The 27,427-nt window shown below is 40.9% G+C and overlaps 1 protein-coding gene across 2 annotated transcripts in view; it reads left to right on the top strand.

The window, feature by feature from the left end:
• Positions 1–27,427, top strand: part of si:dkey-174m14.3 (uncharacterized protein LOC563117 homolog) — a 45,748-nt gene extending 18,321 nt beyond the window's left edge. Inside the window, exons 1-6 of one of the 2 annotated variants that reach the window (XM_061707103.1) lie at positions 8,877–9,061; positions 12,311–12,472; positions 17,964–18,030; positions 20,109–20,216; positions 21,137–21,217; positions 24,706–27,427. In XM_061707103.1, the coding sequence (XP_061563087.1) occupies positions 8,964–9,061; positions 12,311–12,472; positions 17,964–18,030; positions 20,109–20,216; positions 21,137–21,217; positions 24,706–26,118 (1,929 nt within the window). In that variant the 5' untranslated portion in view covers positions 8,877–8,963 and the 3' untranslated portion in view covers positions 26,119–27,427. Of the gene's footprint in view, positions 1–8,876; positions 9,062–12,310; positions 12,473–17,963; positions 18,031–20,108; positions 20,217–21,136; positions 21,218–24,705 lie in introns of those variants that run through there. The other variant, XM_061707102.1, reaches the window with a different exon arrangement.

Genomic DNA, 27,427 nt, shown 5'->3' with positions numbered 1-27,427 from the left:
GGTGAGGAAACGGTAACAGGGAGCCGTCCAGGCCAGGAGGTCTCATAGCCCGCAGCTACAAGGGGGGGGGGGGCCCACAGAGACCATCCCGGCCCGGACGGATAGAGGAGTCCACACCACAGCGGTGAAGCCGTGGTGCAGAGCTCCACAACCATCCAGGCCAGAACGACCCCCAGGACGACCCCCTGCAGGCCAGAGTCACTCCCAGCATGGAGGCTCCCCATGAGGAAACACTGGAGATAAAAGCTACAAGAAAACAGGATAAAATACACTAAAGGAGTTTATAAAAAACATAAAACATACAAACATAAAATCCTAAAAGTATGTCTAGAAAGTAAGACATTAAAAACTAAAATAATAAAACAGTAAAATGTATAAAATAGACCATAAATAACAACTAAAATATTTAGATAAAACATTGAGATTAAACAAAAATAAAATACGATAAGAAAGGATAAACTAAATATAAAACAGAGCAGTAAGATTTAATAAAAATAAGGGTGAGCATAAGAAATGTAAAAGAGTTAAATGAGTCAGTTAAAAGCCTGATTAAAGAGATGGGTCTTGAGCCTCTTTTTAAAAACATCAACAGTCTCTGCGGCCCTGAGGTTCTCCGGGAGGCTGTTCCACAATCGGGGACCATAAAAACTGAATGCCGCCTCCCCGTGTGTCCTGGTTCTAACTTTTGGTATGGTTAAAAGGCCAGCACCGGAGGACCTCAGGGTCCGCGAGGGTCGATAGGGTAAAAGTAGTGCAGACAAATAAGAAGGCCCAAGACCATTAAGACACTTAAAAACTAGTAAAAGAACCTTAAAATCGATCCTGAAGCGCACGGGGAGCCAATGCAGCGATTTTAAAACAGGTGTAATGTGCTCCCGCCCTCTGGTCCTCGTCAGCACGCGTGCGGCTGAATTCTGTAATAATTGTAGGTTGTACATGTTCTTTTTGGGAAGACCAGAGAGCAGGGCGTTACAATAATCTAAACGACATGAGATAAAAGCATGCATTAGCACCTCCGTACTGGCCTGAGAGAGAAACGGGCGGACTCTGGCTATGTTCTTAAGATGGTAAAAACCGATCTTTGTTATGTTTTTAATATGTGGAATAAAAGTGAGCTCAGAGTCAAAAATCACGCCCAGATTTTTAACTGATTTTGAGGGTTTAAAATCCTGTAACTTTGGTAAAAGTTTCTCTCTCTGGCCTTCGGGACCGATGAGTAAAATCTCTGTTTTGCCCTGGTTGAGCTGTAGGAAGTTTGCTGCCATCCATGACTTGATGTCTAAAATACAGTTAAAAAGGGCATCAATTGGCCCAGTGTCATCAGGAGACACGGCGATGTACAGTTGCGTATCGTCAGCGTAACTATGGAAGCTGATGCCGTGTCTCCTGATGACGTCCCCAAGGGGCAGCATGTACAGATTAAAAAGAGTTGGACCTAAAATTGACCCTTGGGGAACCCCACACTTTAACTTATAGGTTCCTGAGGAACATGTATCCATACTTACGAAGAAACTTCGATCAGTGAGGTAGGACGTGAACCATTTAAGAACAGTACCAGAGAGGCCGACCAGGTGCTTCAGTCTGTTTAATAAAATGTGATGGTCTACTGTATCGAAGGCGGCGGTTAGATCCAGCAGAACCAAGACTGTGAGTTTTTGGTTATCTAAATTGCACCTGATGTCATTTAAAATCTTTAAAAGTGCTGTCTCTGTACTGTGGTTCATCCTAAAACCGGACTGATGAGCCTCTAAAATGTGTGTTGAGTTTAAAAATTCATTCACTTGATTAAAAACAAGTTTTTCTAAAATTTTACTTAAAAACGGTAAGTTGGATACAGGCCGGTAGTTATTTAAAACATTGGGGTCCAACCCACTCTTCTTCAGAAGGGGCTTCACCACCGCCGTTTTAAAGGCGGCGGGGAAGGCACCCGTCTGAAGAGAGCAGTTGACCAAATACAAAAGCTGTTCCTCAAAGAACCCATAGAGTGTTTTAAAAAACGGTGTGGGAATGGGGTCTAAAAGGCAGGTTGTGGGCTTTACCTTGGAGAAAACTCTACAAAGTGTCCCCGCATCAACCAAGGCAAAACTCTCCAGTGTTTCCTCAGGTAAAAGCATTGATCCAGGTGTGTTAAGAGTTAAAATCTGTTGAGATAAAAGACTGGATCTAATGTCATCAATTTTACCCCTGAAGTGGTCTGCAAAATCCTCACAGAGGGCATCTGTTGCTGTCTTATGGGATCTGTTCAGGTTTCCATTTGTTAGAAGATCTATTGTGGAGAAAAGGAATTTGGAATTGTTTTTGTTATTTAGAATTAGGTTTTTGAAATGGGCGGTTCTTGCTTTTTTAATACTGTTATTGTAGTACTTAAGGTGTTGGCAAAAAATGTCATAATGAACTGTTAATTTTGATTTCCTCCATCTTCTTTCGGCACTCCTGCAGTTTCTTTTTAGTTTCTTTATTTCCTCAGTTCTCCATGGGGGTGTAGGTTTTACGCTAATTCTTTTAGTTAAAATCGGAGCCACTGAGTCCAGCGTTGTTTTGAGTATTTTGTTAAAATTGTCAACGATAAAATCACAGGGAGCTGGTAAGATTTCTGCAGGAGTGTTCTGTAAAATCTGGATAAAATTTGCAGCCACTTCAGGAGTTAGGTTACGTTTCCTCACCGTTCTCACCGGGGCCTCCCGCTGGTTAAAACTGGTGATGTTAAAAAACACGCAAAAATGGTCAGACACAGCCAGGTCCACAACAGAGCACGCACCCAGGGACAGGCCGTAGGTTATGACCAGGTCCAGGGTGCGCCCCCTGCTGTGGGTCGGCTGTGTGACATGTTGCTTAAAATCTAGACAGTTTAAAAGGTTTAAAAATTCTCTGGATACTGGGTCTGAGATGTTGTCTAAGTGCAGATTAAAATCACCAGTTATTAAGCAGGATCAGCAGGAAACTTGGGAAGTTTCAGCATTAACTGTGAATATTTTTGGGTTGGAGAAAGAGGAGGTCTCGGCTCTGAGAGGGATTTACTGGCACCATAATAGGACATTTTTTTGACTTTTCTTTCTTCCTGTCTTTCTTTTGAACACTATGGGCCAAATCCACAAAGAACAGATTGCGCCCGCAAATAGCTCTGTGAATTGCCCCGCATTTGCGCCCGCAATTTGCCCCGCCTTAAGGTCCTATTCACAAAAGATTTTGCTCTAATGATACACCGGGGGAAACACGCCCATAAAGTTTTGCGGCTGAGTGCAATTTGCACTTGTCTGAGTAAGTGAGCGGAGCTGTTTCCAGTGTTCTCCATATTTCAGCACACAGATTGGTCCATAATGAAAACTGCAGAAATAAAAAATAAAGCGAGTGAAAATAAAACGTCCCTCCCCACTTTTCAAACTCATGCTTCTGTCCCCCCCCCCCCCCCCAGCTTTTTTTACATTTCATAAACTGTAAATAACGGTAGGCTCAGCCTGTATTACAGATCATCAAGAGACTGTGCGTAGACGGGACGGGAGCCGGCTCCCCCTCCTCCCTCCTCCCTCCGTGCTGCTCAAGGATGATTTATGGTTCCGCGTTAAATCGACGCAGAGCATACGGCGTAGGGTACGCAGCGACGCGCACCGTACAGTGCGCGTCGCCGTGTACCCTACGGCGTAACCTTACGACGTAGGCTCTGCGTCGATTTAACGCAGACCATTATTTAGGCATAATTAGGCTTAACTAGTGTGTGCGTATGTGACAGACGTGCATGGGACGATTGTGAAATACGGAATGAACTGTTTTATATGAATTCTAATTCCCAATTACGTAACAATTCCGTATTTCAAGGGACGGGTGGCAAGCCCACTCACCGCGGCTGCATCTCCAGCAGCAGCTGAGAGTCCTGACTGATGCTGAGCTTCACAGGGACACGATCAGCGCTATTTTATTATAAGTCTGATATATGTTGTGATATGTGATGACATTATTAAGCTGTTAAACACACACATTCTAGATTTATATGTTTATATGGAATTGTTTGTAATAAAGCAGCCCCTTATAGGATGAATCCTGAGCTCCTGTTATTTTTATTTTTAAATCTGAGATAAGTCCGCAACAACCCCACTTGATCTGACTGTGTACAGTCATGTCTGACTATAGATTTCACCCTTAATATCATTCAGTATCACACAGGCTTGAATGATATTGAAGAGAGAGAGAAACAGAGAGATGGGGAGTGAGGAGTGCGTTTGCGCGCAGTTTAATACACGCTTCTGAAAGACGGTATTTGCTCCACTATTTTTGCGTGTGGCAAATAGCGCTGGCCTTTGTGAATTAGACGGTTTTTGCAATGAGACTTATTTGCATAGAAAGGGGGCAATTTTGCACCGAATGTATGAATATTACCTAATTTACATGCATGCAAATGGCACAGGCGCACAATGCCACTATTTGCTTGGCAGCGCAGTTTGTGGTGCAATTCCCCCTTTGTGGGTGCTTTGTGAATTAGACGCTCTCTTTTTGTCTCATTTGCACCGGTTTAGCGGCCGCAAAAGCCGCGCAATCCTTTTGTGGATTTGGCCCTATGTTCTGTCAAGATTTAACTCTTCCTCTCTTCCATAAATTAATTTATTAAAACAAATGGTGCAGTATTCTTTCAGATACAAGTATTTACTCCAAAGGACATACAAAATTATAATTTTTGTTGATAAAAAAAAACAACAACTTGTTAGATAAACAGAACAGAGCTGTATTTTCCTTCTCAAGTGTATTTATCCCAAATTCAACAGAATCAAGATATTCAGTAATTGTTTAAAACATGTTCTTTTATTTTTGTGCTTACCCTCTTTGGTCGACAATTTAGATACAAGTTTCCAGGTGCAAATTAGCAGATGACATCATGTCTGTTGATATCTGAAACAAAACTTCTACAACAGACTGAGAACTAGCTCCTCCCTCAGTCGCTCTCCAAGAAAACCCACCATAAACTCTTCAAAGTTCATCCCTGATTCCTCTCCTTCATGCGCAAAAGTCCAAGAATGACCTCATCTCCGTCTGTCTGTGATTCTCTGAATCAATGTTTGTTATGGTTTGAGGGGGAACGCTGCTTCTACTATGTTTGATCCTAGTTTACAAGTCAGATCTGTGTGAAGGCAGTGCACTCATGTGATGGGCAGCTAACAGCTGGTGAGGAAATATTCACTAAACTGACTGTTGCTCTGGAACAGAAATCACTTACCCTACCTTTAAATTCAATTCCACTTAGGTGGCTAATGTGCGATTAACCATCCAAGCTGGAAACAGCTATTAGCAGTCCAATATAACAACAACCATATAAAATAATACCATTGTAACCAGCACCATTTTTCATGACCAAACATCTTAGTTGTGGGTATAAAAAGCACAGAAATGTGCATTCAGGTGTTTTTCTGCTTCTGTTTGGACCTCCATCGGCTCATTGCTCATCCCCAAAAATCCTCTGGGGATGTTGTTATGATTACATATTCCCCTGTGCAGAGTACCATCAGCAACACATGGAATCCGTTCAGTGGGTCATTATCCCCTGCTGCTGGTGCATGTTGGTGGGTAACTGCTTAGGTGCCTGCTCTCGAGTTAATCAATGCTGGAGAGAGAAATGGCAAAGACGTAAACCCACACACCATCACCCCAATTTGAAAGATGCATCTTTTTTTTCTGTGAGGTGGGTGACTCATACTGTACATGTTATGGAGTTTGCTTCCTTGTTAATTTGAAGGCATGCAGAGGAGAAGAGCATCTTTTTCACCATGTTCCTCTGCTGGATGAGTCAGCCCTTCAGGTTCCCCCACTGTAATGCTGAGGTCTGGGCCTGCGATGGGCTTTTCCTGAAAGTCAATCTATCTGCAAGGTAGATGTGATCAGGAAGGCAGAGATGGAGAAACAGAGCAGCCATAGAGGAAGCAGAAATTAGGATTCGCACTGGAGATTTCACACCCACTTGCATTGATTTCCTTTCTAATTTGGCTTCCTCTTTACTGTCTTTGACTGAATTGTAAATTCCTTGGCTTACATTTCCCCCCAGAAGTGTCGTGCCTTCCCCTCTGCCTCATTCCACAACTTTAATTTCCTCCACCTCCTCCTTTACCACCTCCCTCTTCTCTTCCTCCTCTTTTCAGAGCTCTGATTTCCTCTCAAATGTCAGCATGGCACGAGTGGGTGGCAGGCATTACCATCTGAATGTGCCCCTTCGAAGTCTTTGCTACAGCTGATGGAGGAAGAAACGAGAGAATGAATGAGCGCTGTATTATGCGCTGCTATGGTTTGACAGCGGACACTTGACATGGCCTGAGATGTCTCATTTACATCTCTCCTTTTTTGTTCTTTTTAAGACAGTTACTGCTGGTTCATTTTGCTCCTTGGTGATAGAGATGGAGTGGTAAAAGAATGATGCTGCAGTACACACACACACACACACACACACAGAAATTCAAAGGTACATACAAATGCATGCCAACATCTCTATCTTCCAAGTATGTATGCTGAGGCAAATAAGTATTCACCATACATTTCTACATCTCATACAAATGCAAAGGCACCTCAACCTGATCTCGTGCATAAACACACACACACACACACACACACACACACACACACACACACACACACACACACACACACACACACACACACACACACACACACACACACACACACACACACACACACACACACACACACACATAGAGGTTGTGTGCTACAGTATGACTCAGAGGGGAGATGCTGGAGTGAAGGCTCCAGCGGCGGTGGTGAGCTGTCACCATCTGGAAAAGTACATGTCTGTGCCACCTCAGCCAGCAGCATAACTTGCCTCTCAACAACTCAGTGTCAGTGGACAAGTATGTTTGTTGGTTTTAATGTCACCTGTTTTTTTTTTTTTTTGCATGCCTGTGTGTATGTGTGTCTATATGTGTGCACACAATCTAAGGCTACAACACAACGCAAATGAGATGTTTTAGTGAGCTGTAACCTCCTGCAGTTCAGATCCACACAGTCCATTGTTTCCTTCCTGAATGGTCAATGCAGCCCTCGGATCAGGGGAGCTTTGATCACGCTTTGACAGCTGTCTCATCTAATAATGTGCTCCATTTGTCTGTGTGATAAAAGCTGCACCTGTGCCGTGGCCGCCATCAAGACTCAGAGGATTGGAGAGCCGGAGGAAATATTTACCCAGGACGTTTTTGTCTTTTGGCCTTGTCACACTCTTTCCAGTCCGTCTGGATCTACGTGTTAACACCTGTCCTTTGTGTTGACCATACACTAAATAAAAATGTTGATCTTTTTCAAATGATGAGCATGATATTGGATGACTTTTTCTGGTAAACTTAGTGAAAGGCTCTTCTTTTACAGTTCCTCTCATTTGTTGGGTGCCGCAAAGGTCCGTATTCAGCCCTGCGTTATTCTCACATTCAATGTTGTCTTTGGGGCCTTTTTTTTTTATTAAATAACCATTATTTCCCTTGAATTTACAACTATATCCATGTTTCCTATAATGCCAGACAACAGAAACCTACCGCAACATTACTAAACTGTAAGGCTGCTCTGACAGTAGGTAATCTGTTTCATGGCCAAGCACAACTGACCCCTAAAGTCTGGTTCATTTGGCAAGTGGAAGTGCTCCTGTCAGTCCACAAGGACAGCATGACTCCGTCCCTCTCACTGGAAGAGAACTGGAGGAGTAGTACATGCATATGCAGCTCTGCAGTAGTTGCTGTTGTTAAAGATCAGCAAGTAGTTTTTGACAGCCTTTGGTGCAGGTTGTTGCTATAATGACTCTCTTTTTGCACATCTAAACACAACAGTTGCAGTATTCTTAAAGGCAGACATTTTGGCTGCATTACAGCTGAAACCAAGAGCAGCGAAGTCAGCAGCACTTGCTGTTCTGCCTCTATTGTTTTTATTTTTCTAAGGGATGTCTCTTATCTTCTTATCTTATTTCAAGAGTTGAATTGGGTGGAGTAATGTGGATGCCAGGCATAACTGCTACAAAGGTTTTATGTCCGTAAGTAAAACCTACTATAGTGTAAATAGCCTATGAGTGATTGACAGGGAGAGGCCTCATTACTCCCTCAAAGACCTATAAAAAGTTATTAACACTTTCATCACCTGTCAACTAGATGTTCTGTATGCCAGCTCAGGTCGGTCTGATTTGCCGTGTTGGCATAAGCAGCTTGTCTTTTCACTGGCATGCAAAATTGGTTAAGTTTTGTTTCAAAATGTGCTTTGAAAATAACTTTGAGCCTCTTATAAAGGACTTTGAATGTCTGGGCCCCTACTATTTTCATTTTAGGTGAAAAATAACAAGGTTCTGATTATTGTGATATGTGATTTTATGTGTTTTCCTTCAGATGGACAAACTATCTGATATGTTACTTGCATCTGTGCAAAGGAATCATATATTACATATATTGTATAATCAAAGCTAAAGAGAGTCTGTGGACACTGTTCCTTTCCGTAGATTTTTCTTTTTCGTCTTTAAAAGAGAGGTTTTGATGGATAACTGAGAGGAGCTCTGACAGAAAGTCCAAAATTGCAGCAAACAACATGCAGTCAGTAAAAAAGAAGGAGAAGAAAAAAAACAAAAATTTGCCTAAAAGCTGCTTCAGAGAGGTGGATTAAACACTTTTGAAAGACGTTAACCTTCAAAATGCATTTTCTTTCTCTACTGCTCTTAATTTAATGAAGAGTTTAATGTTTTTTTTTTTACTGCCAAGGACAAAACTGTGGGAATTTTTGCAACCAAAATGACTATAATTACAAAATGCTGGCAGCAGCGCCTGTGTCCCTCAGATGTGAACCTTCCTTACATTGTAGTTATTAATAGCTGTCCACATCTCTGTTTGCTTTGTTTGGCAGGGCCAGCACAGGTAGAGCACTAAGTAATTCTGAAGGCAGCACTTAGCTGGTCTCCTTTGGAAAACTAACATACATGCCGGCCCCCTGTGAGCAAGCCCTATAAACACATGAGAGGGAAGGAACACAGACAAACCATGAAAAAGATATACATTGGCAAAACTGCCTTAAAAGTCCCCCGAAATGGCAGCAAACACCCAAAAAAGAGGTAAGAATGACTATCTCACGACATCTTTCCATCAGTCCTCATTTTTATCTGTTTGTCTGTTCACCCGCCCACGAGGGGTCCCCTCTTGTCGTCCAGCGGTGCTAAAGCAGCCTCGTTGAGCCTCTCTAAGCCCAGAAGTCATGCTGCCTCGTCATCCCATCTCACCAGAATGAAAACACTCATTACGTCCTACTCAACTGCCGCTCGCAGAAGAGGTCACTAATGGGGGGATTTTTCATCCCTGAAGCTACTTCATGTAGTTATCCTGCACCAAACAACAAACACCTGCATTCCCCTGCTAATGTCTGCCAATCAAAATGGAGCAAGAGGTGAGCTGGTGGGCACTGCTAGATAACGCAGCACTCAAATGTCATCCAGTCAGTTGAGACGTTCATTGAATTACTCTGTAGGAAGGTGTTTTCACTGGCAATGTTGCAGATAGAGCAGCCTTTTGCAGAAACATAAACAACATACTAGATCTGGTCCAAACTTGTCATTTCTATCATTTCTGTACTTGAGAATGTATCCTGTTATAGAGTGATATTTATCAGCAGTCCACTTTCAACATGTTCCGCGCGTATAGCCAAGTGGACAGCAGTTGTCTGCCTGCAATCTAGAAAAATTATTTTTGAGTGTGACGTGTTATGAGTGTCTGCTTTAAAGGTATTGTGACATCATTTTTAACATGCTTTTAACACTATTAAAAGTCTTGGCCAACATCCCTCAAATGTGTCTAAAAGAGTGTAACAAGAAAAACTTCACTCTAGTACTCTTTTCCTGGCTTTTTATGACAGTGTTTTTTTGCGCCGTGAAAAACGCTTCCTTTTCCCCCTTTCCTGTCAATCATTGCCCCGTTCCTCCTCCAAACCTCCTCCTCCAGCCATACGCTCACAGCGGCGTCGGAGAGTTAAGCCGGGAGCGACAGGCGAAGCATGCACGGAAAAGCAGCAGGGCGAACCACAGCAAACAATCATAAAAATAAAGGCATGCAAGCAGCACTGTCCCCTTATCTTAAGTCCAGTCAGTGGCCGCGGGTCTTCTCAGCAGTTTTCCTCCGGTGATTAGAACAAAAGAGGCTCTAAACAGTTCCGTGTTAAGCCTGATTTATGGTTCTGCGTTAAATCGACGCAGAGCCTACGCCGTAGGGTTCAGCGTACGGTGCGCGTCGCCGCGTAACCCTACGCCGTAGGCTCTGCGTCGGTGTAACGCGGAACCATAAATCAGCCTTTATGGTGCGCTGGAGAGGAGAGGAGGCAGGGAGCTGGGTGGAGGGGGCGGTGATTTAGCGGGTCTATACGTAACGACCCGCCACCAAACCAGATGCGCCGTTTTTGCATAGTTATGCGGAAAATCCCAGAAAGCACACAATACACTGAATGTTAAAAGTTCGTTGTTTTTTGGGTGTAATTGATGTCAAGACACCCAACAAAACACAAAAAATCAAGAAAAATTTGTTTTTCATGTCACAATACCTTTAATATAAACTGTGACGTCTTTCTAAAGCCAGACAACTTTTTTGTAAAGCGTTTAATCCCAACACTGTGACAAAAATAAAATTACTATTAAACAGCTGAAGATCTTAGCTCGACGGCCATGATTTGGACTCATCCAACCCGTTAAATCCAACGCAACATGCTTTTTTTTCTGAGTATTCCACGTAGTGATGTCCTATTTAGGTATTGCCATGTCCATTAGTGCGAAAAACCATAAAAGTCTAATCTGTGGATGCAGTTTGGTTGATTAATCTGCGTGACTACGTCATGTTTTGTTGTGAGACCGGGATGTGACATATGATATAAAACAGAAGTTGTTAAAAAAAGTCTCTGTGTAGTCATGCTCAGTCCAAAGATACTGACTTTGGTTGAGTACATAACACCTGAGGGACAATTTTTCTCAAAATATTTAGCTTATTATCACTTACAGTTTTTTTTAACTCAGCATTATTTAGATCGTAATGCATGTTCGTTTGGTGCCTTTTTAAAAGAATATGAAGATTTTAGGTAACAAGGATTTAAGGCTTGAAATTACCAAATCTATTCAGACCCTGGTGTAGCTTTGCATGTAAATGCATAAAATGCTGAGGTAAAAAATAGGGTTAAGATTCAATTTCTGAAAGATTTGCTGTCACTAAAATGTTTTATCATTTTTTCATCAAAACTAAGTATGGAACGCATTTAATTTCTCCACAATACTGGCAGAGCATGTATGTACTGTACATACGTACATTCAATACATGTCTATGTAAGTGTGGAACTCCAAATAAAGAGGCCTACAAAACTCAAATTTAAAGAATATAAATGAAAGTGCAGAGAAATGCAGATCATAAAAGAATCTAAGTGAAGTTTGGACCCAGCCAAGTTTCATCCAGCTGACTGTGAAATATCCTGCCTGCTCATTAGATGGGAATTGGATAATACTTCCTCTTTCCTTAAAAAAAAAGAAGAGTTATGCCTGATTTCTTTGCTGGTTCCTTACAACCCTTGCCCTTTGTATAATCTTGTTAAGAGAAAGAAAAAGAGACAAAGATAAAGCGCAAAGAGCGCCGTGTCCACATCTTCATCCATTTTGTGCTGTCTGTTATCCGGCAGCGGATAGAGTCATTACCTTCCTTCCTCCATCTGTCCGTCAATACAAGGTCCATTAAGCAGAGCCACGCACGCTCAGATCCATCACAGCAACAGACATTTCCTCTATTTCCACTCACACTTTCCACTTTATTAAATTGAAGCCCAGGTAATGCACATGCTCTAAAAATAGCCATCATTGTGCTTTCTTGGTAAATTACATGTTGGAAATATCGCTGTTTGGAAATCTGACCCTTCAGTCTCTATTAGTATGATGTATTAGAGTTCATTAACTCATACTCCACAGATTGTAGCTTCCTTTTTTCTCTCTCCGTGTAACCAATCTCACAAGTGATTAGGTTTCTGCAGTGTGCATCAGAGTTTTATTTTGAAAAGCTCTCATTCTCAAAGGTCTAATGACTTCAAAAGTTCCTTAACCCTGGCTTCTTAAGCTGAGGTCATTTTCTAGTTTCTTGTTATATTTATACAAAACACTTTTACAAATAATGTCTTTGCTTGTTTCACTTTACCATGATGTTCTCATCACAGCTGCATGGCCATTGAAAAGTTATGTTGACTTTCATAAGTCAGTTTGAAAATCTTTGACCTACTAGAAGCCTTTTTGTACCCCTTAAACATAACATAACATATGCTCTGATACCGTCCATCTTCCGTGTGTGTGTAGCTCACTGTTGGAGCAGAAGGAGGACCTGCGGAAGAGACTTTCCTACACAACACACAAGCTGGAGTTGCTGCAGAGTGAGTTCGACTCCACGCGGCAGTACTTGGAGACGGAGCTGCGTAGAGCACAGGAGGAGCTGGACAAGTTCACTGATAAGCTGCGCAGGTGGGCTCTCATCAAACACTATTCATGACTGAAGATAATAAGGAGGCAAAAAGAAAAAGCTGTGACACAAAAGGAGGGTGTTTTTTTTGTGGTCTGTAAGATTCTTCATTGCATGATTGATCTAAGAGAGGACGACAATGACATAGTTCACTCACAGAGCTAAAGGTTTTAGTTCACTTCAACTATTTGTTTAATGTCAATTCACAGAAAAAGTCATCACTAAGCAGTTTACAGAGGAACCAAACACACCCAATAATGCCATCCAATTCATGATAACTGTGATAAAGGTTGCAGAAGGGAGGAACATTTATTATAACTTTCTATTGGAGAGACAAAACATTCTAAATTTGTAGTAATGTAATATATACAACCATTAATATTAACATTTTGTTTGGTCATAAGTAGATACATACCAACTCATAACATTTAAAATGATAATAATGATAATTATAATGTTTATTTATTTAAGAACTATTACAAATTATATCAAATAACAAATTATTAATGTTGAATAAAATTAAAATACTTACACATTCAGGTGGAAACAAAAGCTTCCCCCTCAATAATAAAGTAAAGTAAAGTCGAATAAAAAAAAGAGAGAAAAAAATTGAATCTTTTAGGTCACTTTGAGCTGTAAAAATATCGGAAAAAGTTTCTTAAATTCATAATGTCGTGTTGTATAGTGATAGAGTCAGCTAAACATATGAAATATTATTAAAGGGTTAAATAAACTACTACTACTACTACTACTACTACTACTACTACTACTACTACTACTACTACTACTACTACTACTACCACTACTAGTACTACTACTACTACCACTACTAGTACTACTACTACTACTACTACTACTACTACCACTACTAGTACTACTACTACTACCACTACTAGTACTACTACTACTACTACTACTACTACTACCACTACTAGTACTACTACTACTACCACTACTAGTACTACTACTACTACTACTACTACTACTACTACTACTACTACTACTACTACTACCACTACTAGTACTACTACTACTACCACTACTAGTACTACTACTACTACTACTACTACTACTACCACTACTAGTACTACTACTACTACCACTACTAGTACTACTACTACTACTACTACTACTACTACCACTACTACTACTACTACTACTACCACTACTAGTACTACTACTACTACTACTACTACTACTACCACTACTACTACTACTACTACTACTACTGTCATTTAGCAGACACTTTTATCCAAAGCGAGAGAACAACACAAGCACAAAATCACATAGTGATGCTTGATAAATACATCAAAATAGGCCAGATGAAAAGAAGAAAACGCCACAATAAGTATTGTAAATGAGGGCTCGCCCTCAATGATTTTTCGAGTTTAAATAAAGATATATATATATATATAATCAATCAAATATCCTAAATTCTAGATTACAGAAAACAGTCTTAAATCTTAAAAAATCATCTTCACAATAATGAATGAGCAGTTAGTGCACTAATGTTTAGCATATCTGATTTGGCTAGCTTGTTATTATATAAACACATATTTAATATTCTTTTGTTAAAATTTAATACCACAGATAAACTATATTTAGCCATTTCTAGTAATATAAAAACTTAAAATTTGAAGAGTCACTGGGCTCAATGAGTAAAATTTCCAAAAATAAAAATAAAATGCGATGTTGTGTTTCATGTTCTCAAAGTATTTCTACAATATAGTATTTCACACAAATGAATGTGATGGAGAAATTCCAAAAGTATAAATTAAACTGAATTTGCCTTTAAACCTTTTTTATTTCTTTTTTCATGTAATTCCCTATTGTATAATACAACAGGTTCCATGTTACCCAAAGTCATTTATATCAGTTCAGGTACATATGTGATAACTCCGATGGAAAGTTTCCAATATTGTAGAATGTAGAATGATAAAAATGTACTATAAATAAACAAATGTGAATTAAATCAACCAGGGAACCAGCTGAAATGTAAACTTCATAGTTTTTACATATTTGTCTACGTTCCCGGGTTGATAAAGTTTTTTCAGGTGTCATTATATGTGCAGATATGAAAGGAGAAGTAATGATAACCTGCCATGAACCTGAGAGGAACCTAACATCAACCTTCTCATTCCTCAGAGCTCATGAATCTGAGATGTAATGTTTCATTTAGCATCTTGTCTTTCTCATTTTCAGACAGTTCTCCTCCCTGGCTTGTCTTATTCATAGTGAATGTAGAACAACATCATAAATCTAATACAGAACACCTTTTCTGTGATAATTCTGTACTGCAGACAATCATCGTGGCATGTTGCTCAGCGCTACACCAGATGTTTCCCCGCTCTGATCAGTTGAGGGTCCGGAGTGGTTTTCACTCTGTGCCTGTTGATAACAACACCTTGAAATCAATATTTAATTGAGAAATCCCAGACTAGTCATTTTTTTTCTTTTGCATTTGAACATCTATGCCAATCTCACTTAAGATAAAAGTTGAGTAGAAAAGGCAACTTCAGCACCATCACGTTCAGTCTTAATACCAGCGGATTGTTTGCTGTGAAATAGAGAAAACACCTTATTTTGTGGGATAAATTAATAGATAAATAGATTAATTAAAATGCTGTAATTTCTTTAAAAGCACATGATCTACACTAAAATAAATGGAAACCATGTAGTATATATGACATCTTGTAGTGACATTTGTGGTCTTTAAAGTAAACCTCTACACAGAGTCCAAGAGCAAAAAACTATTCACAAAACATTGAAAAACTGCAAGCTAAAACTTTGCCAAAGAGCCTGAAACCATTCTATGAGTGTTGGCAGCGTGTTCTTTAGTCAGATGGAACCAAAATAAATTTGTTTGGAACAAATGGGTCTTGGCACGCTTGGTGAAGACCTGGCCAAGATGACCAGGAGCAGGGAGCTGGGACACTGATGATTTGATTACTTTCTATAAAAATGTTGTCAAAAAAAATATTTTTCATAACTAATTGCTTTTCATTCTTTTTAAACTTTGGCTACATAAAAAAAACAAACTAAAACTGTGTGTGTGTGTGTGTGTGTGCGTGCGTGCGTGCGTGCGTGCGTGCGTGCGTGCGTGCGTGCGTGCGTGCGTGCGTGCGTGCGTGCGTGCGTGCGTGCGTGCGTGCGTGCGTGCGTGCGTGTGTGTGTGTGTGTGAAAATGGTTCATTAATACGACACAGTATTTCTCCTCATGCTCTGAGGAATATGTGTTCAGTGTTTCAATGTTTTCATTTTTCTCTTTTCTGGAATTGTCTTCTTCAGACTACGATGTTCTTGGTTTACAAAGTCAATCTGTTTTGTTTGCTACCCACAACCTTCTTTGGCAAGTTTATTTTCTCTTTGTTAGACCTCTTTGGGCATGCTATATTTGAGGAAAATGTTCAAGTCTAACAACAAATTTGTTTGGGCTAGGTCGTAATAAGTGCAATTAATGTTACAATTAATCCAGGGGATTGTGGCCAATAACTCACTCACGTTACATCGGACCACCAAAACTTTAGCTCTAACAAAAAGCATGAAATAAAGTTGAAAGTTGTAGCTTTTATGAGATCAATTTGTAGCAATCGCTTTGTGTGTGTGTGTGTGTGTGTGTGTGTGTGTGTGTGTGTGTGTGTGTGTGTGTGTGTGTGTGTGTGTGTGTATAACTTACTACAACTGTGATTCTAACTGCTGAGTCAAAAAATGACCCTAGGACAACCTTTGTACCCTGTTAGTGTACAGATTTGATAAAAATGCAAACAGAGAAGATGTTTCATTTTTTTGTAATGTTGGGATCAATTCAGGAAAAGTCATCAAATTTTGAAATGAAAAAAGATGGATGGAAGACAGTGTGCAGGTTTTGTTGTATGTTATCAGTCGCATATACTGTATTTTTGGAGGAATTTTCCCATCAAGGTCCCATCAATATCTCTGTTGAGTTTGGTTCAGGGCTCATGTGAATAGTTTTCTTTTTCAGCCCCTAGGTTTTCTGGTGTGTTTGGAGTCTGGCGTGTTCAAGTCGAATGACCTAGTTCAATGTTTCAAGTTTCAAAGTTTGAGTAGCTGGACATACTGTAAGGCCTCATGCTCAGGTCCTCAGGTTCCAACAGCGCAAATTTAAGTAAATGGTTTTCACTACACATGATGCTGTGCACTATGCCGAACATCTCCAGAGATGAGCCTCATATGTCCAAAGGTCATCAGTCCAGAATTCTTATTGATTGTTTAGATGAAACAATGTCTTCATTGAACGTCTGCTGATGTGGACCCTGCCTCACAAATGTGATCAAGACTTGCTGAACCGTATCAGGTTGGAAAATGACAAGGTCTCAACGTGTTAGGAAATCATCAATCTTCAATTAGATAAACTGTCTATAAATAGAGAGGTTAGTACTGTGGTACTGTAGTGGTAATGCTTTTAGTAGTGAAAACACAAAACGTAGCACGTTTATGGCACATTAAAGGCACAGCTTAACAACATTGAAACATCAGTCCAGCAGTGAAGTAAGGTAAAAAAAAAAAGAATCATGATGTGGCTTTGCCTCACTGCCTGGACCACTTGCTATCATCAATGAGAATATTAAGTCTATCAAAACATCCTACTGGTTAATGTCAGAATGTTTCAGTAGAAGTTCGGTGAATGCAGCAGAAAAGGCCTTTCTGAGTGTTTTGGTGAGAGTCCAGGTTTCACCCCCATAGGCTGTGGAGGAACCTCGAAAGGGCTGTTCACACCAGACATCCTCCAAAGATGTCTGCATTGAAGCAGCTCTGTAAGATATTTAGCATATCTGATTTCTGCAAAAAATCTGATATTTTGCAAAAATCCACAGAATGTGACATTTATTCAAAGTTCCAAATATATTGTTGTGAAGCCTCGTTTCAGCTCCCCTGAAACTGGGATCAATACACAATGAAATCTCAGTTATACAATCGGTTATCAGCGCAGTAATGAAATCATAAATTAAATAACAGTTTAACAGTTTTACATGAAACAGCATTGCACATCCGGAGAGGATCTTTAACAGCGTACAAGAGGATTATTTGGGGTTATTATAACTTTTCTAGAATTTAGCTCTTGAAACTCAAAGAAGTGTCGACATTTTTCAAGTAAAGAACAATAAAACTAAACAAAACTATATATAATTGTATGCCTTTTTTCCCCCCACTTTAATATTCTTGTGGTTTTTCCGATGTACTGTATCTGACGCCAGGATGCAAGTAAGAGAACATTATTTCCATGCAGATGCCAATAGGGAGGTAATTACTGTCATTATATAAGTTAACATGATGAGAAGGTTCATGTTCAGTTCAACGATACGCGACAAAAGACTTATGTATAAATGAAACTTAGACAAATAAAATTTCCCTTTGACTGATACACCACTGAGCCTTGGCGATAAGCATATTTCTGGAAGGGTTTTCAGGTTTTACGCTGTGCTCACAGGCTATTATCTGCGAATGAGCAATGTTGTTTATTGTGTTGTTTAGAATACAAAGCAGCTACTCAGCACTGCAGAGGATCAACCAAGATCTGGAGGAAAAGATCCAGAGAAATGTAAGTACCAAAACATTTGTGTGTGTGTGTGTGTGTGTCTGTGTGTGTGTGACTTTTTTCAAAGCATTTGCATCTGTAAACGCGTGTAATACCCAGACGGAAACGCTCTCATGTTTGCCACAGAAGACTGTGAAATGTTTGAGGAAGTCGTGGGGTGTGAAAGCTGCTGCAGAACACTTGGAGACCCAGATTGAAAATGAATCCCCTGCTGTTGGCGCCACTGACATTAATTATGCCTTATTACAGTTGGTTGTCCTCCTTCCAGTGGGGAGCGATAGCAAACCCATTGTTCCCTGGAGCAGCGCACCTCACTTCAATTGCCAGACGTTGCGTTTGCCCTCCGAAAGATACAATTAGTCTGCCCGAGAACACTGCATGACCATCAGGTGTTTTTGCTGCTGAACAGACAGCTGAAAATGCTCATCGGATGGCTTTGTTGCAGCGAAAGATAATAATAATTACAGTCGTCAGCGTTGTGGATATAATGTTAGACACCAGGTACAGATAATAGGGAGCTAAAGGTCACCCAGCGTTTTAAGTGAATAAATCAGCTAATCTTAAAATAAAAGCCAAAAAAGCTCTTTTCCATGAGAAGTCTTCTCGTCAGCTGTTGTGGATTCATCTCACGTATATCCTCCTCAAGAGGGAGAGAGGTGCTGAGTAAGTCTCTCTGCAATCGTAAAGCTTGTTTACTCCAGCGGTCCCACACACCTCCCTGACCCCTGGGCCCTGCACTGCTACAACAGAGAATGTAATTACAACACGGATAAACACATGTCTGTGCCTCTACTCACACCAGTGTCCAAATAGGTAAAACTCTGAACACTTAAACAGAAAAAAACATCCAGTGTACAACTGCTATATGTCAGTACAAACATCCACAATCCAAAATGAATTTGCTTGAATATAATCAACAGTAGCCAAAACTACCTATATATCATGTCTCATTCCCCCTTCTTTTAGATTATTATTTTAAATCTTCTGTGGATCTGTTTTTGGACCAAGATATTTTACATTTTGTTATCTTTTATAAATATAGACATTTAAACACACACGCAGAAACAAAAAGGCAGCACTTTTTTTAGGAAGACCATATATACAACCACACATAAGGATTGACCTCTTCAGTTACACCTAGTAGGACATTACTGAAACTGTTGTTCATGCAACTGTAGATACAAATAAACAACATAAAAATACATAAAATACATAAAAAATTATTTAAAATAAATCCTTCATGTAAACACGTGCCAAGAAGCAACATTTGGTATTCCTCTTGTTTTCAAAATTCCAACAAAAACAACTTACAAGTTTCCTACATCCCTCTCTGAAAAAAATTTAAAAAATAATGCATTAATCCAACTGAAACCTAGTTTTAAATGCATGTGAACACCTTAGTCTGAATGAAATCGAACTAAACTGAACTTCTCACGGGCATGCTGCTACACCCAGAAAGCCCTGTGTGTTTACTTTTAACCAGACTGAGACAGGTCTGCACGCTCTGCACATGCTCAATAGTTCCCATCCTCAACTTTGATGCAGAAGTAATAGAAGAGGCCAAAATAGAAAAGTAGAAAAAATGTAGAGAGCTGTAAGTCTGTCCACGTCACCATTTGCCATTAATCCAGCTTGCTGCCTCCAGCTCAACCAAAGATTTCTCTGTTGTCTTGGTTTGTGGTACATCCGATGAAATGGAAAATCCCAGCGTTTAAAATATGAAAGCGGGTGCTAACACCAGCTCTTGTGGGGGAGGCTGTAACACTTTGTTTGATAAATCAATTTCCTTTACATGCATGTGTATAAGGATAAGGAAAGGAATCCAGTTTAACAGCTTAAAGCTGCAGCTGTAGCCCGACTAAAGTGTGCATACGAACCTACTGAATGAAAATATACAGTATATATTTTAGATGAATATATTCCTTTATATGAAGGAAAGGTACATGGGAAAAATAAAGCACACTGCGTATTAAGGAACACACTAGAAACTGCAAATATGTATTTGATACTGTACACAGTGATTTTTGTTTCAACTGAAGGTTCGTGTGTAAATGAATAAAATCATTTCATGTTGTCGTCAGTCACAGCACCACGATGATGAGAAACGGGCTCTGAGCAGAGAGATCATCGTCCTCAACAACCACCTGATGGAGGCAAAGCTCACCATCGAGAAGCTGCAAGAAGACAACGTAAGTTAGAGCCATACCAGCGTTTGTTCGTCAATATTGATTTGTCCCTGGAAAACAAAGTCAAATTAACCGTCGCTATGCTGGCTCAGGATCTGAGTTTGGCCAGGAATTAAACTCTCTTAAACCTCTGAAGTTTGGCATGAGTTCAATTTCTGTTCCCCAAAAATATCACATTGATCCACTAAATGTGTCTTTTTTGTGTGTTTGGTTAAACCTGAGAAACTTAAGTTTGAACAAGAGTTTAAGGACTTTATTAATTAAAATCAGACATGCTAAGACACCCTACACACTAATATTGTTATGATTAACCCATGTTTAGATGCAAACTGTCGGAAACTCTGATTTCTGGATTATGTGTGTCAGTCCCTTAACGAACAATTTAATCTCTCCCAAATAGAGCAATTTAATTTCAAATGGTCATTCAATTTGATAAAAATGTATATAATCATGTACCAAAAGCGCAATCGACATTTCTAAACAAGAAATTCACTGTTTATATAAAAGGAAACAGAAAAATCCAGATTTTATGGGGACTTTTATGTCTTTTTTGCCTGATAAATAGAAATATCAATAATAAAACATAATCCTGCAAAAGTTAGTTGTCACATTGAGAAAATATTCTTATTTGAAATATACATCTCATTATAGCATATTTTATGTATAAAGATCCACCATAATTTTTGTATTTTTTTATGATTGTTTAAATAGTCAGCGCAAAACTAATTAAACAGCAGCAACTAAAGACTAGAAAAACAACAAAATACTCCACAATGAGATGTATTAAATGACATTTGACACCTGTAGGTGTTAACAAATTCTCTCCCACATTTCTGAACATGCAAAGTGAGGTTTTTCTGGAGTAGAAGTGATGTACTGCCTTCACTGGTTCTCATAGCCGTGTACGTTGTGTGTGTCCACAGGACCTGTACAGAAAGGACTGTAACCTGGCGGCTCAGCTGCTGCAGTGCAACAAGTCTCTGTACAGAGCCCAGCTCTCTGAGGTGAATCCTGCACTCACTCCTACAAGCTAACAGGAAGGTCATCTTGCCCATCATTAGCCACAAAAGATAAGAGACAAGACTTGGCAGAGTGATTGGAAGCGAGAGTCACTGCAGATACAGTAGAAGACCTAAAGCAGTTTGTTGTTGAGCTGAATAACCTTCACCTGAGAGAGATGAAAGAGGTTTCAAAAAGTTGTTAGTTCTAAGCTTAACTGGCATATAATCATGAGGTAGGTATTAAAGGAAGTACATACAGTATGGATTATATAATATATTCAGCCAGTTTTAAAGTATAGCGTGTTATCAATTCACTTTTTTTTACCTGTATTTCAAAAATGGACCTACATTTTGATGCGTTTTGTCATTTAAATTTCAAAAGGAGTTCATTTGGTGCCATATCAGTTGAAACTACTGTACTGTAGATCTCCTGCTGGCTATATGTACCTGGAGTCCAGGCCAGTCTCTTTGTCCCTGACTGTCAAGGTGCCGTTAAGCCCAAAGGAACTGAACAAGGTTCTGTAATCATAGAATTTTTCGACCATGGTGACGTGCAAGTCAGCAGGGAAACCACTTAAAGGCACATTGTGAAGCAAAGTGAAGGACAGTTGCAGGCAAAAGGCAGATAAACAGCACACTGCAGCCTCGTGCAGGAAAAAAAGAAAGCATGTGGGTATTGATGAGTGTTTTAACACCAGGCCAGCTTGGCTTCACTTTTTGCTGAATCAGCCGTGGGCTTTGTGCCTCGCCTGTGTGACAATAAAGCTGGCAATTATCCAGAAGCTTAAAGAATGACTTTCCTCGTTTTAACCATATAGCTGAAGGGACATATCAATGCAAACTGCATTTGGTTGCGTAAGGCCTATAAAATATCAACCCCACATATAAACAGCATATGCAAGCACATGCACAGCCAAGGATCCATCACAGAATGAGAAAGTGTCCTGCTGGCTCCCTCCTAAACATGATGATGGGGGTCAGAGGCCATACATGCCCTTGCTCCACGTCCACCGGCCCGCTGCTCCCGTGGGCGGGATCGAAGCACATTGATGAATTGCGCTGCAGTATTTTTGAAAAGCACACAGGCCTTTCAGCAGCCACTGAGCTGCTTTAGCTATTTATTCTTGCTGCAAAAGAAGCGCAACCTGCAATCCTTAGCACGGGACATAAATCTCTCTTCTAAGTTGTTTAAAAAAAGAACCCAAATTAGATATATAAGGACTGTAATTAATCAGCATTTACTTTAGATGTAATCAAAACTGTTTTGATAAGAATGTCTTTCATGTGCTTGTCTTTTCATTTGCCAACTAACTGGACGAACAAAAGTTATAATAAGCTTGCATCTCATTGCCAATTAAGAGCAACTGACTATATTCCTGCTGATGATGTGCTGCAGTTAACTTCCTTGTTGCTATGGAGCGGTTCAGATAGTAGATGGAAGCTTTCTTACAGAGAAATGCTCAAATTAGACCCGTCTTTCTCAACTAACGCAACTCAGTTTGCCATGATTGTCAAACGCATTCTATTATTTTGTTTTATTGAGTTCCTGGTGTCAGAAAACCACAAAATGGTTTCATAATCAGAAATCAGTGACTTACTGACACACATACTGAAGTAAACATAAACAGGGATGGAAAACCTGTATAAGGGATAAGGATAAGGATAATCTTTATTGTCTCTCTTGAGAGAAATTTGTCTTGGACAAAAACTAGAGACTCCAGGCACCACATATATAACAAGACATATAAAATCACAATAAACAAAAACACATCGTCATATCCCCCCCGCTCTTTGCATGCCCCCTCGCAATGTCCTGAAAAAACACCTACACAAAAAATACCTTGCTACAGCAACATTATTGCACATCCCTCTACACATATAGCAGCATAATCATTATTGCACATCCCTCTATTCTATTGTATGCAAAGGGGATACACAGTCACATGTGTACAGTTGCTTCTTATTAACAATTAAATCTTAATTTCGGGATCATATATAGGCTATGTTAAAAAATGCAATTGGTTTTAATGACAAAGTGTCACTGCGCTCAGTGATTCTGGAGTAGTCTCAAACAAAAGCTAACAGTCTTCAGGCGGGTTTTGTAAAGTCTTTGGTCTTCAAGTCCAACCAGTGGGTCGGGCTCACACTGTGAAACAGCCCATGACTTGGATCAGTGGTGACTGAAGACAGCCCTCGGCAGAATTCTGGCACAGACAGAAATGTGGGACCAAATTTCCACAATATGCCGCTTCTACAGCCATGATTTATTTATGTAAGACCTAGATACTAAATTCAAAGATGGTGCAGGGTCAGGAGAATACAAACTACTCGCCAACTGCCTACACAAAAACGTCTAAACCTCTCTGCGCATGAGATTTACTGAACGGCTCCGATGGCTTCACATAAAAAATGTTTTCAATAATGCTTGGGAATGTTTCGCAGTGATTTGCAAATCTCATGAACCACATTTTATTCACAATAGACCACAGAAAACGTGTCAAATGTTCAAACTCAGGAAATGTAACTGCTTTAGAAAAATAGGTAATTTGGAACATGGTCTGTTTTTCTTTACTCCTGAGAAACCCTTTAAGATGCTGCCATCAAATTCAAAATTAGGTCATATCTTCCACGTATTATGTCTCACTCGTAGCATGTTTTCAGTTAATATGATTTGTTATGAATAAAATGTGGTTTTATCATTGCATTCTGTTTTTAAAACCAACTCTTCTTATATTGGGGTTGTAAAACCTCTAGAGAAGGAACTTCATTATAAATAAGGAAAATGATTGATTGTTGATTATGCTTGAAGTTAAAGGCGTTCTGCCAAGATTTACAAAACTCTTTCTTAACAGTGGTCTATGGGTAAAAATCCTTTTGAGCGCTAGGGATGGAAACTGTGAAAAATGTGCCTGGGAAACAGCATCAGATTGATGTCTCGTTGTATATCTAAGCTAAAGACTGCAACTGCTTTGATGATTTCATTTGCAGCTTTACTTTATAACCCACGTCTTCAAAACAGCTGGCAGGGGTTGGCACGACTTTTGGCAAGTGCCATTTTTGAGTAAAGGCAAGGAAAAAAAATGATGCTAGAAAACCTGTATTTCAAAACCAGATTGGCACAGATGGAAATCGACGCTCACCGTTTGCATAATTTAACAGCTCAAAATTAATACTGTACAGCTTGGCACAAATAACCCCTAACCCACTGCGCAGTGTAATCTGCAGTAAGATTAAACTGTTGTGTGCTTTAGAGGAGCCTTAAGGTACACAGCCTGATAGACTTTTTGATTAAAATAACTAGGGAATGTTTTGTAGGGCAATGAAGTGTACAATATTCAAGATAGTCTCTACTGTCCATAGAATGGGGTGCTTTGTTTAAGGATTGCATTGATAATATGCAAAACTTTTAAAGAATACCTCCCGTTGATGGTGCTTTAACACTTATATCACACTTGTTCTCCTCGATTCTCTTTTTTTTTCCTGACACGTAGCTGCCTGCTGACATTCAGGAGCGACTGTCCATGCACCTGGAAGAGTCTCCTCTCTGCCACAGCTACCCTGACTCTGTCTCGGCTTCTCTCATTGCGGAGGTGCTTGAGAAGCCAGACGAAGCCTGCAGCAGCAGCCAGGCGTCTCGTTCCCCCAGCCCCCAAACCCAAGACCAGGCTTTTATTCTGGAGAGACTGGGCCCTGGCGAACGGCTGGGGCTCCGTGCAGCCTATAAATCTGATCTGTACAGCAGTGACACAGCCCTTTACTGCCCTGATGACCGCCACCGTGAGAGGAGGCCCAGCATGGATCTCCACGGTCAGAGAAAGCTGCTGTACGGGCCCCAGAACTCCACCGACAGCACCCCGGAAGACGGTTCAGTGGGGCTGAGAGCTGGCTTCTCCCAGGAACATTTTGCCAAGTTCCCTGCTACACTGGGTGGAGGCTCCAGCTCTTACTCCAGCTTCAGCGGAGGGGGATCAGAGGACAAGGGCAACGGCCCACCCAGCAGTGCAGCCTCCTCCCCGCACCATCATTCCCTGTACATGGATTGGAGAGACGCAGGAGACTATGAGAGAAAAAGTGACTCATCCTGGGACCAGGACAGTCCAAGGGGCTTTGCCAATGCTCATCCCTTCCAACAGACGGAGCTGAGCCACCACCAGAACGGCAGCTCACCAGTCTACAGCCGCACCATGTCCTCCTGTTTCAGTGAGCCCTACGAGCCGCTCCCCCCATCCTCCTCCCCGAGTGTGGCCTATGGCGACAGTCGTCGAGGTAGCACGTTGGCACCTGAAGAGGAGGAGCTGATTGGTCGATGGAGGCAACTCAGTGTGGAGGATTTGAGTGCCCACACCTACCGCAGCCCAGGCCGGGCCTCACCTTACAGCTTCTCAGAGCAGCACTTCTCCGTCCGCCCTGCTAAGATCCGGCTGGGGCCGCTCTACAGCAGCTTCCAGGAAGGAGCTGATTATTACCACCATGGAGCAGGTGCCATGGACCCAGTGTGGGTCGGTACCAGCCCCAGTCCCGAATGCAGTCCAGATCTCCGGCAGGCACACAGCCAAGCCCACCTGTACCGGACCGAGGAAAGCCACGACCCGGAGCACGGCGTCTACCACTCAGGGAGCTCCAAAGACAGGGAGGGCAACGTCGCCGCTGGTGGTCAGAGCACGGATTATGCAGACCCCAGCCCCAACAGCTCCACCGAGTCCCTCAACCAGACGGCCCTAGAGATGGCTGCAGAGCTGCAGCACTATCAAGTGGAGATGCACAGCATCCCTCCACAGGTCACCCCATCGCCTCCGCCAGCCCCACCTCCCCCTCCCCCGTACAACCAAAAGTTTGGCTCGTTGGGGCTCACCAGGAAGGACAGTCTGACCAAGGCCCAGCTTTACGGGACTCTTCTGAACTGAAGGACCTGACGATCAGGTTCAGTCTCTGAAAAGCTCAAACACACAAGCCCTTGACGTACTCAGCCACACCTTGTGTTGGCACAAACATTTCCCTGAAAATGGTCTGAGAAGCAGCGAGGAGCCAGACGATTCATGAAGATTTCACTAGTGCAGATCATTTAAGACCCTTTGGTGTCTGGTCACGGGATCGCAAACGTTTACAGCGCAAACATGCGGAAGGAGCAAGTCACAAGTCAAGAGCTGGAGGATAAGACGGAACGGCCAGAGAAGAGCTCACGAACTCTTACAATGTATAAGAATGTGTATGTATTTAAATACCAATGTAAAAATATATAGTATTAACTGAAAATTGAGTGATATATTTTGTATGTAGCTGTTAGAAAGAAATGGATCCAAAACAAGCGCAAATCTTCAGGTCAGTTCTTTTTCAGTTCTATAATGCCTTTTTTGATCGCCAAAAGGAAATTATATCATCCTGGTAGGAAGTTACTTCTGACTGTCAGCATTATAGAGTGACTATAAAAGGTTATTATGAAAGGCTTTAGCTGTGCTGGCTTCCTAGGAGCTGAACGTTGCATGTTTTGCCAGAAATATTAGACAACAATCCACATCATCAGTACAAAACAGTGATTCAGCAGAAGGGTTCTTGAGGTTTGCTATAAGACTATAGATCAGTCCTGCTATTGGCCACAACTTTCTACAATGACTGAATACTGAAACAATATCATTTCCCTTCAAAGATTAAAAAAGTATCATTGAAGTGAATTGAAAGGAATCTGTTGTTAAAAAGCATTGCAATCCCAATGCCTTTACTTTTGCCGCCCTGCTTGCAGTCCGTCTGCCCGTATAGTCTGAAAGCCAGATGGAGGGGCGTTGGAGTCTCGTTCCAGCAGCCACATCTTGGGGAAACAAATATAACTTTATACCTGATACTCCCGACGTGTCCTCTTCAGTGCTCCAAGCTCATCCATTTCATTTGACAGTGATCCTACTTTTCAAGAACAGAAATGGTTTAAAAACTCCTCCTCCCTTCTCTCGGTTTTGCTCCTGCTCGACAACCGTCACATCCCCTTTTAACTGATTAGGGAAATCGGGATCTCAGTTTGGGTAATTGTTGGCCTTTTGGACGCTCAATAACCTGTTTTAGCGTAAACAACTCTGCTGTTGCCATCGTTCCTCATTGTAACGTGTAAAAAAGTGCCCGAAATAGTAGCAGAAATCTCTTAAGCGGCACGGCATCCAAACTGACATGAGAAAATCTGTCAAAAATCTGGGTTTTAGAGGAAAAGTTCAAGAATATACAAATATA

This window comes from Cololabis saira, chromosome 18 (genome assembly GCF_033807715.1).
Source record: "Cololabis saira isolate AMF1-May2022 chromosome 18, fColSai1.1, whole genome shotgun sequence".
NCBI classification, from domain to species: domain Eukaryota; kingdom Metazoa; phylum Chordata; class Actinopteri; order Beloniformes; family Belonidae; genus Cololabis; species Cololabis saira.
Note: the sequence above shows the minus strand (reverse complement) of the source record. Positions and strands in the feature narration are given on the sequence as shown.